We start from the raw sequence: 16,289 nt of genomic DNA on the forward strand, positions 1-16,289 counted from the left end.
GATAGAAAGAGAGAAAAGAAGGAGATAGAAAGAGAGAAAAGAAGGAGATAGAAAGAGAGAAAAGAAGGAGATAGAAAGAGAGAAAAGAAGGAGATAGAAAGAGAGAAAAGAGGGAGAAATAGAGAGAGATAGAAAGAGAGAAGGGGGTGTATTGAAGGTAAAATCAAGCGATAAATATCTAGTCTGGAAAGAAAGGGAGGGAGAGAGAGATCAAAGGATAAATATGTTTTATTTTATACAGCATTAGTATGAAATTATGCTTTGGAATTTTTTAAATGAAAATTATTTAGATTCTTCGGATTACGGTTCTGATCTTGAATGTTGATTCTGCTAGGACTAGTGGCGCAAGTACTTGGTAAAAATCAGTTATAAAAGTTACACTCTTCTGGGGTAATTCTTAGTGCAGGTGACATTCAAAACACAATTGCAAATTATTTAGGACTTCTACCTAGTCATGGCTGATGAAACGAGAATATGCTATCCTCGTGGCTTAAATAAAGGGTTCTGTTTGAAATTCTGTGTAAATTCCAGAGTTCGACAGAAAGATTTGAGTTAGATAAGATAAACCTGAAGAAGGTTGACAAAAATGTTGTGCAAATAAAACTCAAGATGAGAACAGTAGTCTGAAGAATCCTAATAACACGGATTTGTACAGAATACATAAATAACAAATACTTAAAGAAAAAAAATGTCTAATAGAAAGGCATATTTATAAGTGATAAGCAGAAAATGTTACCTTTTCTTCTAAAAACTTAGAAGACGTAGGAAAACAAGACCAATAATGTCTCAGTAATTCACACAGAGCACTGTAAGTCTGTCGCAATTCTTCTTGGATGTCGGGTGGAATTATTTCTGGAATTATAAACCAATACAGATGAAAAGACGCATCAGTTTTTATAAATTAAAAAAAATTTTTTTTTTTTTTTAAAATAAATTCCATGTTACCTACAAGTAAGTCTAACATCAAAGGAATTTACAATCCACAACATTCCAGGAAAAAAACTTGGACCAAGTGTATTTTCAGCACCTCCTTAAAAGGACAGCTTTAACATGACACTCCATGTGATATCATTTAAATTTCACAAGTTTTTTTATGTAAAAAAAAAGAACACATTTTTATATTAATCTTTGTTCCATCAAAATATTTTCCATGAAAAAATCTGAAACAATTCATGGAGGATGAAAAGACAGAAAAAGGAGAAATATATATAATGATAGGGATTGGAAACATATTCATTTTTATGCTCATTTAAAAAAATGGTTGTTTTACTTACTATAAATGTGTACAATTGTTTTATCACTTTACTGATATTATATATACACTTCTCTGTATATGTGTTTTTTTTTTATTATTATTTTTGTACCAGTGGAACATTCATCAGCGCTAAATATACACAAAAATCAAAATACCAAAAGTCATATCAATCTATAGATAGTCCCTCTCACTGACAGTTTGATACATTCACAATTTTGGAAGGCTTTTTTTTAATAGCCAATCATCATATGTTACGCACCACATACATAACGTATAATCATCATATGTTACGCACCACATACATAACGTATAATCATCATAAATGTGTAGTAATTTCATTTATTTCAATATTCATGAACAGTAAAACTTATTAAAAAAAAGTCGATAAAAATTCATGATCATTTAGTTACTATTGCAACTAAAACATGTTCTTTGCGCATGCGTAGGGAAAGGGAGAACTCAGTTTTTTTTATGGTGTTCTGCATGGAACTAAAACCGCTACCAGTACCAAATTCAACTGTAAAAGTGACATTCTTCTTTTGAAGGTTCCATTCTCAACAGGGTTGCAGAGTCAAATGGTAAAAGTTAGACTCCCAGAATTCCGAGGATTCCGACTCCTTTGATATCTAACTTTGACTCCTGACCCCTATGTGGAAATGTATTCTGCAGATCCAGATACCAGCCTCCCACACCTATTCAGCAAGCATTTTATAATTACTTTTCATGTATATCATTTTTTACATTTAACATTCACTTGTATGATAAATATACTTGCATATGCACTCAACCAGCTTTATAGAATAAGTTAAGATAACAAAGGGATAAAAAAAAAAAAAAAACTTACAATGAAATTTTATTATGCTATCAGTTCAAAACAGAATACAATATTTAACGATAGGGAAACCTCTTTAGGTCATGGCATTTCGAAGCCAAACACTTCATCAGAAGAGGTGAGTAAAAACACATTATACAGAGAAGAAATTTTTTAAAAGATAATATTGCCTTTATTGAAAGAGGATCAAAGGAAAAACAAGAAACTGTACTGAGACTAAAGCCGCCTTCAGGACTGCCAGCAATTATCGTAAAAGAGTAATAAAGAATGCGAGAGAGTTGTACGCTCAGCCCGTTAAGTCCAAAGTAGTTGAACAGCGCCTCGGTTCCCACCAGTTTTGACAAATAACAAACAGTGCCCTGAACAGAAGCGTGTACTCTATCCCAACTATCATCAACGGACCTGATGTAATCTTGTCAGCATCAGACAAAGCCAAACTCTTTGCCAAGAACTTTGCAACTAATTCTACCTTATGCGACCAAGGCCGTCAATCCTCCTTTATCAGAAAACATGCTATGCGACATACAAATATCTGTGCATCATGTTGACAAGCTAATCAAAAACCTTGATTCCAGTAAAGCAACTGGCCCTGACAGCATTCCAATTAAAAGCTTCAACCAGAACTAGCTCCCATACCTACAAAGCTGTTTAAGCATTGTCTTAAGAATTGCTTCCCAACATCCTCTGAAAAACCTCATCAGTATGCCCCGTATTTAAGAATTCAGGTGATCGGTCATCTCTCTTTCAATACAGACGAATAAGTCTCTTGTGCGTACTGAGTAAGTTGCTGGAATCTGTTAAGTAGTCAACCACCTCAGCAAAAATAACCTTAGTAGCATGCAATAGTTTCCGTTCTGCTAGATATACAGCAGATGTGCTAACAGTTATATCTCATAAGATTTGTGAATTTCTCAATGAAGGCTTCCTTTCCAGGGCAATTGCTCTTGACATATCAAAAGCCTTTGATAAGGTATGGCATAAAGGCTTACTTCACAAGATGTCCAGCTACAGTATAGTTGGAAATGTTTTCTCAATTATTAAATCATTTCTTTGATATGTTCATAAGAGTAGTGGTTGATGGGCATAAATCAGAAGCTCACAGTATTGATGCTGGAATCCCTCAGAGGTCCATCTCTCTTCCTGATCTACATCAATGATCTTCCAAATCACATCCTAGGATCATTCAAAGATATTTATGCTGACGACACTACCATCAATGGCAACACATCAAAGGTCGTAAATGACCAAGTTCTTTCTGCTTCTCTCTCCTCTGATCTTGAGCATATGGTGCAATGGGGAAAGAGGTGGTTGGTTACATTAATGCATCTAAAACCAAGCTTCTATCTTTACATTATCAACGTTCTGATCCCCATCTGGCATCAATTGAAATGAATGGCTCTCATCTTAGGGAGGCTCCATGTTTTACAAGCGTCTGGGACTGAACTTTACTCATGATCTGAAATGGAACACATACATCAAATCCGTTGCTGAGATCATTGGAAAAATGGTTGGATCATTCTACCACTCCAGTAGATATCTCACTGCTAATGCAATTCTGTATCTATATAAGAGCGAGATACAACCAAGGATGGAATACTGTTGCCACATCTGGGCAGGAGATGCTAGAAAAACCTTATCGTGCCTTAAAGTTCAAAATAGACTTCGTAGCCTAGTGGGGGATGCCCTTTTCTCTTCCCTGTACCCAGTTTCTCACAGAAGAGATGTTGCGGATTTGGCAAAGTGATATTTATTTCTATTTTATTTTTAATATTACAACAAATTTTTACTGGATATAAAGAATACAATTTTCAAGGCCTTTTCAGGACATTTTCCATAAATAGGATTTTTCAAGGTAATAAATAGAAATAAGGTTTTTTTTCAAGCAAAAATAAAAATTCAAAGACTTTTAAGTCTGTGCAAACTCTGTGAGAAACTTACGTTGAAGATCTTGTTGAGAGGTTCTCTGCATTAAGCTGCCTCCTGGTGAAAGCTCCCCAAGTACAGTGAGAGCAATTTGGGGAGAAAGGACCTACAAGAAAAACCGAGAAAAAGAAGTGCAACAACATTTGTGTAAAATTAAAAGAAACAGAAATGGTTCTTATTAACAGGAAAATTATTCATATGATTTGGATTATTCCAATTATTATTCTTATTTTGAATTTTATTTTCACATTTAAGCTATGACCTTCTTCAGGCATATGTTGTCAAACTCTAGAATCTTTCTGCTAAACTTGGGAATCTGCACAGAATTTAAAAAATGGAACCTTTTATCCACAGAAGTAACATGTTCTTGTTCCCTTCAACCAGTAATTTGCAATTGTATTTTGAGTGTCGCCCACACTGAGGATTGAAGCTTCAACCTCCAGAAGAATTGTGTAACTTTACAACTGAATTTTACCAAATACTTTAACCACTATACTTGGTAAAATCTAAATATAAAGTTAGCAAGACGAAAACAATAATCCTAAGAATCTAAGTATGAATAATCAATCTTCATCTCAAAAGTTCAGAAACATAAGGACAAATGTTAGTTATATCTTTCTTACATTAAACACCGATAATCAGAAACATTTTGTTCACATTACAGTATACTAAGATGTATTTACATATTTTTTCATTTTTTAATGTCAGAAAAATAAATTACTGAAGAACAGTTTATAGATAAGTTAGTCGCACTAATTAAATATATATTTTGCTGCTCATTCGGAATAACAAAAATCTAAAAACTGAATTTCAACTAAAAACCAATGTTATTTACTTAATTGTCATGTTGAAATTACTATTACTAAATTATTACATAAACAATTTACTTTCTCGTTCCAACATTCTGTCATTATTTTGAAATTTCCTGGCTTTATGCAGTTATCTCCCCTGCTATTATAAGATCTATTCAGTTTATTTAAGTAAAACCTGCAATTTTTTCAAAAGCAATTTTCATTAATAATTAATTTTCTACTTTACCGGTTTTTTTTTTGTAATTTTTGGACGCGCTACTAATTTCAACATGACAATTAAGTAGATAAGATTGGTTTTAGTTGAAATTCAATTCTCATTATTATTCCAAACAAGCACTTATATTTCAATAGTACTCCATACATTAGTAGAGCCTTATGATAAAAGAAAATATTGTAAATGGCTATACAAAAATGTCATCATGGTTTGATCATAGATGATCCTTAAAATATATTAAAAACATATTTAACTCATTATTGAAGTTTCCACCTAATGATCTTTCAGAGCTAAATGCTTTAAAGCAAAACTATTTAGAATTTAAATATTTTTCAATTCAGATACAATAAGCTTTTTTTAGGTTTGAGAAATTTGGCAGATGAGGATGGACAACTTGAATTATTCTCCTCTTGATTATTTTTATATTTTGACACTTCAGCATTTTCATGTCAAACTTGGGAGCCTGCACAGAATTGAACTGTTTGTTTAATTCACATGAGTAGATTATTCTCATTTGATCAGCCAGATGCATACCATCAACTTCCAGATAGCCATATAGCAAAATAGTTTATAAAAGTTGATTAACAAATTTTTTTTTTTAAAATAATGATAGACTTTTGGAAGTCGATGGTGATACTACAGCTGATAAAGCAAAATGATATTTAAAACTTATGCAACAGACTGGCAAAATGTCTTATCAAGATGCTTGGACTCAACTAAAAAAAAAAAAAAAAAAAAAAAAAAAAAAAAAAAAATGATGCGTCCATTCAATTCTGTGCATTTAGTGATAAAAATCATCATCACCTGGTTTTGATATGTCAATGCCTCACATCTGCTCTCCATGTGATCAGACTCAATGGATCGACATCAGTCACATTACATACAGTTAGATCCCTTCTTCCTCTAGTAGCCATGATATCCAGACACATTATCAAGTTTATGCAAGAGGTAGCATGCTGTACATTTTCGATCGACTGAAACGTTAAGTGCATAAGGAATCCATAATCCGAAGAATACCAAGTTTCTGATAAAGTACAATCGATTATTCTTATTTGCAGTGGCACAAACACGTGATCATGTTGTGATTATTAAACCGAAGCAGTTGTAGATCAGAAGTGTTCGTGGAGAGGAGGGAGGATATGTTTCATTTCCAACTAAAATGTAACACTGACCAAATATACTTTTATTTCCGAGAAGTTATGTTAATCATTAAATATTTCAAATTTTGCCTTAAAAAAAAACATTTTGCCTTAAAAAAAAATTGTATACAACTTCTGAGACACACAGATAAGCTCTCCATCTTTTTAACGATTTTTATGTGCAAATCACGCAGGACATATAGTCAGCAACACATGGAAATTATAAAATGCACGCTGGGATTACTTACACCAGCTTTATAACTCTTGACCCTTCCTCCCTCTCACATTCCATGAGTGCTATTTCCGACAGAGAGGGAATATTACATGTCTGAATTTTTTGAGTTGAGGATTGGTTATTAGTATTATTTAGATTCTTAGTGTACTCTCTAGAGCAAGCATCTCAAACTCAAAGTTCGTTCAGGGCCATAAGAGTCGATTTGTATTGTCACAAAGGCCGCAGAAATTGAACACATTAAATAAAATTTTTGCTATTTTTTTTTATCAATTTCGAAACATACGTAATATACATCAAATAGTGTATATGTCGTTCAACAAAATATAACGAAAATTTGACGATCATTATCTTTTTCAATACAATAGCAAAAAATGCATCGTACATAAATTCCAAACTGACATCCATCAACAAAAATCATTTGTATGGGCTGCAAGCATGTTTATGATGGTCCGCGTGTTTGATATGCCTTCACTAGAGTACTTGGAAAAAACAATTATAAAAAATGATATTCTCCGGAGGTTATATCAACCGAAACGTTGTGAAAATGACACTCAAGATGAGAACACTAGTTCAAAGAATCTAAATAAGACCAAGAGGGGGGAATAATTGCTGTTTTTCTGGGCCAGCTGTTTTGACTGGATGGTATGTGAAGATTTTCAATCGTATTATCCATTGTCTTTCAACTGCCAACCTAGCCATAGTTAACACTTTTACTTGAGTAGATAACCATGATAAATAACTTTGATAAATAACTTATTAAAAAAAAAAATCATCCTATTAAAAAAAAAAATCATAACTATTAAATTCTCAAGGCAACATTCATCAGAATGATGCAACAATCTAGGAAAGCTATCAGTCCATTCTGTAACAAGTATTTTCTAGAAATATCTCTTACTTTAAAAAAAAAAAAATCAAAATATAAGCCATCTCTGTAAAATTCAGAGAGAGATTAACCGGAATTGTTGTTGTATTTTCTATTTTCTCTTCTCGAAAGATCATGAAACAAATTAGACAAAGAAATTTAAGTCAAAAGATGACTCACGTGAGGTAGACTTGGGACCCACTGTGGCATTTTTTGATGAATAATTTGAGCTGCCTGCACGATTTCATCACCCGTTGAGTAGATCGAAGCAGAAACTGGGGTTGGACCATGCAGATATCGTTCCATTTTTGTTAATCGTAATGAGGTAGCAGTAGAATTCTTTTCACCTTCGAGGTCAGTGTATTGAATTTTTTCTTGAATTCTGGCCTGAAATACAAGTAATAATTATACAGTATGGGTTATAGTCATTAACAGAATTATACAGATAAAAATAACACAATTAGTTTTTATTTGCATTTTTAATAACAAAATTAAAAAATATAAGTTTTTATACTATTTGAAATTTTACAAGAAATATATTTATGAAATTATAAAAAAATTTTTTTGTAATTTTAAACCTAAAAATTTTTTATTTGAATTTATACAAATGTTTCTGAAAGTATAAAAATAAAATTATTGAAATCAAAATAGCAAAATTACATAAAAAAAATAAAATTTCATAAATCCAATAAAGTATTTCATGTATCCAATAAATAACATTCGCAAAATAGTTGGCTTTCATTCTCCTCTGCCACAAAAATTCTTCAGATGCCTATCGAAAAAAAACTAATTGTATTCTTTTTATCTGTACAATTTTTTTAAATTTTTATTGTATACTTTTCAAAAATGTTCTTTTCTATTTTATTTCAATAAATCGCTTCACAATAAAAATACTGAAGACCAATAAAAATTAAGTGTCTTGTCACCACTTCCAGTAGCGCTACACTGGAAGTTAGGAAGTACGTTAGCTGACTATAACTACAGAATATTATATTTACAATATCAGACACATTTAGTTCACAGAATTGAAAGCTTACAATTCAATTTCAGTTCAGTGGCTCCAAACCATAAGGCTGCATAGCGTCTTTATATAAGAAAAAAATGGAGATAAATCTTCAACAATGTACTGGCTTGATGTGAATGTAGTTCAGAGTTTGACTGAATAGTAAATTAATTAAATTTTTTTTATTAAAAACCAACTCGATAATTTTCCATAATTTTTGGTGTACACTAATAATTCTCACATAAATATATCCATAAGTTTTCATGCTTTTTTATTCTGAATTATCATATTTCATATGGGAACTTATACAGTTTAATTAAGACATTAAAAAATGAAAATATCGAAAAAAATTTCACTTAATTTGATCGAGTAGCTTTTTTGTTTGTTTTTTTTTTTACAGTGGAAAAACATGTTTTTATGACAGCACGTTGAAGGTAGACATTTTTGAAATTTTAAATTTTTTGTTTGGATTTTTAGAACTTGCCACGGGAAGATAACTCAATTTACAGCGCCGACACTCCCTCCCCATCTATAATACTAACTTTTCTTCCTAAAGATCAAACCTTTTGCTCGGTATCAAATTTTTTTTTTTTTTTTACAGCAAAAAAACAGTTTTTTTTTTTGGAGAACTTCATTCTATAACAGATACGTACAATTTAAACTATATATATTTTTTTTTAATATTTTCATTTTTTAATGTCTTGATTAAACTGTACAAGTACCTTCATATGTATATCTTTATATAAATAAACACAAGTAATCTTAATGTAACCTACATAGAATTTAGTAGTTTTGTTTTGCAGCATATCAATCCTTTTTGGGTTGTTTAATGCTGAATACAATCATTTTGGAAAAAAAGTTTTTATGCTTCAAGTTCTGAATATCTTCAAATATTTATTTATAAAGTTTGGTTTGGTTGTTTTATGGCATATCAAACCTTTTTGAACTATTTAATGCCAACTCCAGTCATTTTAGTAAAAAATTTTATGTCTCAGGTTATTCAGACTTTAAAATATTTATTCATGCTGTTTAGTTTGGTTGTTTTGTAGAAGAAAATTGATTGATATTTTTGTTTCTGATTGTGCTAAATATGATTGTGTTTGGGAAAGGAAAACAAAACAATAGCATCAATGTTTTGTGTATATTCGATGAAGACGTCAATATCTTTAGACAGCCTAATCTGGTCGCACCAAATAAACTACATAAGAACAATAAAGTTGAAAAGTAACACAAGAAAGAAAAAAAAAAAGAATGATTACTTTCTTCTCAGCAGGTTGATAAAGATTATTATTTGTATTCAATTTGGATTTGTTGGCACTTTGTTCCCCATTCAAATGAGCCGTAGACGATGGTTCACCAGAAGCATTTGAACCAGCTAGGTTATCAAGTTCTTGCTGTTGAATGTCACAGGTTTTAAGCACCATAGTCGAATGATGATTGAAGCGGCGGATGATCGATAAATTAGCTGGATTCACACTACCACGACTTTCTTCCGTTACAGAACCAAAGCCCTGAAAATAAAGGAAATTTAAATGTCACATTTTACATTAAATTATTAAAAAAATATGGGAAAATTGAAAAAAAAATGAAATTTGGTTTTTATTTAGAATTTAACCAAATTATTGTTAGTGTCCTTCCGTCTAGACAGACGATGGAGAATTGCACCTAAAGGTTGTCATGAGTGGTGACAGCTGTTGCAGTGACTGAGCAGAGTGATATGGGAGAGGGAGATTCTGCATGGGTCTGCTCAGTCACAATTCAACCTAATTAAAAAAAAAAGAAAACTACAGAAAAATACTTATGATGTACATGCTTATCATGAAATGGAAATATCACATTCTAAAAATCATGTAAACTTTTATTTTTAAGAAGAAAATCATTTTTAAGCAATTCATGAGATTTCATCAGCATTATAACAAATTTAGTAACTATGAATTATTGTTGTCTCCCTTAGTTTTTGATATATATATTTTTTTCTATGAAAGTATATTAAAATAAAAAAGAATATAGATAGATTTCTATCAGTCGTTCTGTTTATAATTGTTTATTTTTGAAAAAAAAAACAACAAACTTACAGCCATTGAATTATAAGTGGTTTGCCACACTTATAGGTAAATGTACACTGAACAGATACCATAATACTTAAAGTTACATTCAAATTTTGATATATCTTAATTTAAACGCAAAAAAAAAACAAAAAAAATTGGGATGCTGAAAATATACACAGTAAGCCAATGTTTTATTGTCGCGTTGATTATTTATTTGTAGCACAATTTAAAAAACATTTTCGGGGTTATTTATTTATGTTGGTAGTGTAGAAGAAAATGTATGAATGTTTTCAAGAAAGGTGTATTAAAAAATGGAGAATAATAAATTTAAAAAAAAAAAGGAAGGCGGTGGGTAAATCGCCATTGTGAAATGCTCTTATGGGTGTCAATGGGTTAAAGTAGATTTATTGGGAAGAAAATTGTATTAAAATAACTTAAACATAATACGGAAACAAACGATGTACTAAAAAAAAAAAAAAAAAGCAGAAAGTATTAACAATTGTTTATTTGGATAATTTAAACACAAACAAAAAAATTGGGACGCTGAAAACGTACACATTAAAACAATGTTTTATTGTCACGTTGATTATTTAGTATAATATATATCGTATATATGAAACAGGTCGATGATTATACATATTATTTGTAATTTTATGTTTGCTTCCCATACCTTGAAGTTTTTTTATTCAATAAATTTAAGATATTCGCTTTTCTAAGGACATCCGTTTGTTTCAACAAAACCAGTCCAGCGATTTGTGTTTATTTGTTTATGCTGTTATGGGTTTATGTTTATGTATGCATGCACAACCGGAGGAAGTCGTAAACCAGATGTTGGGTTACAACACCCGTTACAAGGTCATTTGAGTTTTATAATTATATAGATTGAGATAACCTGCCTGCATGCATTTCATAGCCACTTAACAATTCTTAACCTTCAAATGAAAGCAAAAAATGAGTAAATTGCAAAACACATACACACACATAAAAGAGTAACATATAGCCAGTACTCTATGTTTTATCTAAACTTTTCTTGCACTCCACGTTGAGAACTCCTAGTTTAGAGTTTCTCAACTTTTTTTTATATTTGTTATGAGCATAAATTCTTTTAAGGGTCTTTTTTGTTCCTGCTGAACAGTGCGCAAATGAGACTACTGAATGATTCAAAACGGCAATTGAAGTACATGTTCCCATGCGGAAATTTTATACCAAGCCCCACTCTCCCCAATGGTTTACTTCTACTTGTGCAGCTGCCATTGCCCAAAGGCAGCATGCGTACCGCAGATTTAACTGACATAAGTCCAGTTCAAGCAGACAGAAGTATATAGAACCCAGAAGTAACTGTAAGAAAGAAATAGAGCCAGCTAAGAGAGAATTTACTGAAACCACCAAAAAACACATCGAAGCACAGAAATTAGGAACCCGTGACTTCTGGAAAATCTACAACAGTGTAGTAAATAATAGGCAATCACCAATTACCCCACTATCCAACAATCATGAGGTTTTTTGCTCAACAACCGAAAAGGCTAACATGCTTGCCAATCGGTTTGCCTTCAACTCCACACTGGACCCTGCTAACCACCCCCTCCCAGACTTTCCTTTGCGGATAGACGCCACACTAGACGATCTGAAAATCACCTCTTCTCAGGTGCATGCTATCATAAAAAAATCTTGACACTTCAAAAGCATGTGGACCTGATCTCATCCTGGCTGTGCTATTAAAAAAGTGCTCCGCTAAAGTAGCTCCAGTTCTCTCCAAACTTTACATCAAATGCCTTAATGAATCTTGCTTTCTTGCCTGCTTTAAAACTGCTTCGGTGGTACCAGTTTTCAAGAATTCTGGCGAAAGAACTAATCCAGTAAATTATCGCCCCATTAGCCTCCTCCCAATTTTTGCCAAAATATTTGAGTTCATAATTAACCAAGCTCTAGTCCATCACCTTACAGATGCTAAACTTCTGACCGACCAACAATACGGATTTAGGCAAGCCCGTTCCACAGCAGACATCCTAACTGTAATCTCTGAACGTATATACCATTCACTGGACAAAGCAGGGGAGGGTAGAGCGATAACTCTAGATATATCTAAGGCTTTTGACAGGGTATGGCATGAAGGTCTTCTTAGGAAAATCAGATCATACGGTATCACTGGAAGAATACTTAACATAATTAAATCCTTAGATAAGAGAAAAATCCAGGTTGTCCTCGACGGTCGTACATCTAAACAATATGATATAAATGCAGGAGTGCCTCAAGTGTCTATCCTTGGACCTCTATTATTTCTAATATTCATAAATGATCTTCCTGACAAAATTGTCTGTGAGATGGGTATATATGCTGATGACATCACACTCTATAACAGACATGACAAGAAAACAAATGAACACATATCTAAAGAAATGGCAGAAACACTAGAGGATGACCTCCAATCTGTAGTGGAATGGGGACAAAAATGGATGCTCACATTCAATGCTGCCAATTCTAAACTTGTTTCCTTCAATAATTACAAGAAACCTTCTCTATCACAAATAGCAATGGCCAAAGACTCTTTATCTGAAAGTACATCTTTTAAACTCCTCAGCCTAACGTTCACAGGAAACATGAGTTGGAACAATTACATTGAGAGCATTGCCAGGACCACTGTGAAGAAGGTAGGTTCTCTCTACCGTGCTAGAAAGCTACTAACGCTTGAAAGTATCCTGTACCTCTATAAGGCCACCATTCACCCATGTATCGAGTATTGTTGTCATATTTGGGCTGGTGCATCTGCTACTAGTCTCTCACTCCTAGACAAGGTTCAAAAGAGTCACGAACCTGATAGGTCTTGAACTGTCATCTAAGCTTCAGCCTCTGTCCCATCGATGAAATGTAGCATCCCTCTGCCTGTTCTAGAAGTACTTCAACAGTGAATGCTCTGACGAACTGCAAGCACTCGTACTCCCTCAACGTAAATACCCCCGACAAACCTGACAAGCAGCTAAATCCCACTCCTTCACAATAGAGATCCCTAGATGTAAGAGAGCCTTCTACTTCAGTAGTTTCTTCCCCAGAACCGCTAGACTTTGGAATTCCCTTGCGGGTTCCTGCTTCCCCAACTGTACTGACATGCAGAAGTTCAAGTTTAACGTGAACCGACATCTTGCTGCGCAACTCCCCACATAGTACCCCTGTAGATTATCTCATTGATAGTAGCCCCCTACATAAAAGTGGCAATGTGCCTTGTTTGGGGTGAAAATGTAATAATAAAAAAAAATCTTTTTAAAAAAGCCAGGGTCTGGATTATGAATAATTACCCGCCGTTGTTCAGGGGTATGGACAACAAAATAGAGTTTAAAAGTGTGTATATAACATCTTTCCTTTAAAACTTAATTCTATTTCCCTCTCCCCTAGTCAATAAGGAATCTCCTCCTTTAACAGAACAGATACTACTTTGAAATATTTGCAGAAATATAAAAAATCTACATAAACAACAACTTAGGTAAAAGTGTGGGAAAATGTGCCATTGGTCATTCTTTGTCACCATGACTAGAAAATGTTTACCCTACTCTTAACTAGAATCATCAATCACCAGAATACCACATTTACTCTGGAGGCAGTCCTATTTAAGTTTCCCAAATCATTCAAAAATTTTTATTGAAAATAAATAAAAAGCATTTCATTGGCAAAAATCATGAGGCGGAAAAAAAAAAACAAATAAAAAATTTGGTTAATAAGACCTTCCTAATCTTCATAAAAATAACAAAACTTTTGCCATTACATGGAGCTATCAAAACAAAAACTCAATTATAAAAAGGCATAAATCAAATGAAGATTTTAGAAGGTGATAAAGAATTCTTTCAAAAATACCAACTCTGGGAATATCAATCTGTTTTATATATTACATTTAATGTTACTAAGATTAAGCTCCTTTCCTTTAACAACTACAAAAAACATTCTCAACCAACAATTACCATAACAAATAACACTACTTGAGAGCCCATCTTTCAAACTCCTTGGCTTAAGATTTACAGGCAACATGAATTGGAACAAATACATTAAGGATATTGTTAAGGCTGCTGAAAAGAAAGTGGGCTCTCTCTACCATGCTAGAAAATTACTCACACCAGAGAGCATCCTATATATTTACAAAGCTACCATTCGCCTATACATGTAATACTATTACCACATCTGAACTGATGCATTTACCACTAGTTTAACTCTTAGACAGGGTCCAAAAATGAGTACCAAAACTTAATAGGACACTGTCAGTTAAGCTCCAACCCCTGTTCCATCACCAAAATGTTTCACAAGTACTTTAATGGAATGAATGTATTTTGCAATGTGATATAACTAGCACAAGTCTTTTTGCTAGTATATAAAATATATTTTTAAAAAATTGAAACAAATTTATAAAAAAAGCGAAAATAAATTTCAAGTGTTCAAGTTGTATCAATATTACAAATCAAAACGATGCAATTCAAAACACCTAATTAACAAATATCAGTTTAACAATACGTAAGAAATTTATTTATATGGTTTTAAATTTTTGAAATGATGATTGGTTATTCGGATTATTCGGATTCTTCTGACTACTGTTCTCATCTTGAGTGTCATTTTCATGTTTCGGTTGATGCAACCTCAAACCTTCTTCAGGTGTAACTTGGGAATCTTCATGGAATTTTGAACAGAACCCTTTAATCAACAGGAGTAGCATGCTCTTGTTTCGTCAGCCATGACTGGGTAAAAGTAATTCGCAATTGTATTTTTGAGTCACCCACATTGAGGATTGAACCTTCAATCTCCAGGAATGTAATTTTTACAACTGAATTTTATCAAGGGTACTTGTACAGTTTAATCAAGACATTAAAAAATGAAAATATCAAAAAAAGGTTATATTGTACGTATCCGTTATGAAATGAAGTTTTCTGAAAAAAACATTTCACTTAATTTCATCAAGTAGTGTATTTTTTACAGCAAAAAAACAATTTATGATACAAAGCAAAAGGTTCGATTTTTAGGAAGAAAACCTAGTAATAAAGACGGGGAGGGAGTGTTGGCACTTTACATGGAGTTATCTCCCCATGGCGTGTTAAAAATTTCCATAATGGCTGACTTCAACGTACTCTCATAAAAACGTGTTTTCCCGCTGTAAAAAAAAAAACAAAAAAAAACTACTTGATCAAATTAAATGAAATTTTTTTTTTGAGATCTTCAGTTCAAAATGGATACGTACAATATAAACTTTTTTTTTTTTTTCTTCAATATTTTCATTTTTTAATGTCTTGATTAAACTGTACAAGTACCTTTACAAGTACTCTATCCACTACAACATAAGTCATTTTGGACAATTCTAGTATGAATTTTAGGATTCTTAAACCTATTTTTGTCTCTAGATGTAAAGATCACCATTTTTTACTATTTATTATTACTATCTATATAGCTATAAAAATGAAATTGTGGGTCTGTGCATACATTTCCCTACCAAACTACTGTCAATTTTCAATCCACAGACTTGAGGAGTATTGAGATTTGGGTAAAAAAAATTTTTTTAATTGGTTTACGGCCAGAAATTTGGCTGCCAAGGTGTCAAAGTTCAATGATTTGACCTGTGAAAACTCTACCAAACTCCTCCACCAACTTTGGGTCTAAACACTTGAAATATAAGATGTAGGTTACTGGGACATGGATCAAACTTTTTCATTTGATTTGAGCCCAAAACAATAAATTTAAGGGGTCAAAGTAAAAAAAAAATGACCTCTGTGGTGTTTACCAAATTACTCAGCCAATTTTTGGTCTAAACATTTGAAGTTTTACATAAAGTGTATTCAGACATAGGGCAAGCTTTTTAATCAGTTTTTAGCCGAGAATTTTGCTGCCAAGGGGTCAAAATTCAAAAGATTTGACCATTGCTGTCTCTAGCAAACTATTCAGCCAACTTTGGGTTTAAGCATTTGAAATTTTATATAAAAGGTATTCAGACATGCAGCAAG

General features: G+C 32.6%; 1 protein-coding gene across 1 annotated transcript in view; it reads right to left on the minus strand.

The window, feature by feature from the left end:
• The window catches only part of LOC145259063 (general transcription factor IIH subunit 1-like), a 69,952-nt gene that overhangs the window by 15,056 nt on the left and 38,607 nt on the right, over window positions 1-16,289 (minus strand). Inside the window, exons 9-12 of the mRNA XM_080116689.1 lie at window positions 9,535-9,786; window positions 7,453-7,659; window positions 4,026-4,116; window positions 737-852 (exon numbers count right to left, since the gene is read on the minus strand). Coding sequence (XP_079972815.1) covers window positions 737-852; window positions 4,026-4,116; window positions 7,453-7,659; window positions 9,535-9,786 — 666 coding nt within the window. The remainder of the gene's footprint in view (window positions 1-736; window positions 853-4,025; window positions 4,117-7,452; window positions 7,660-9,534; window positions 9,787-16,289) is intronic.

This window comes from Euprymna scolopes, chromosome 3 (assembly GCF_053919585.1).
Source record: "Euprymna scolopes isolate OS-2025 chromosome 3, ASM5391958v1, whole genome shotgun sequence".
NCBI lineage: Eukaryota > Metazoa > Mollusca > Cephalopoda > Sepiida > Sepiolidae > Euprymna > Euprymna scolopes.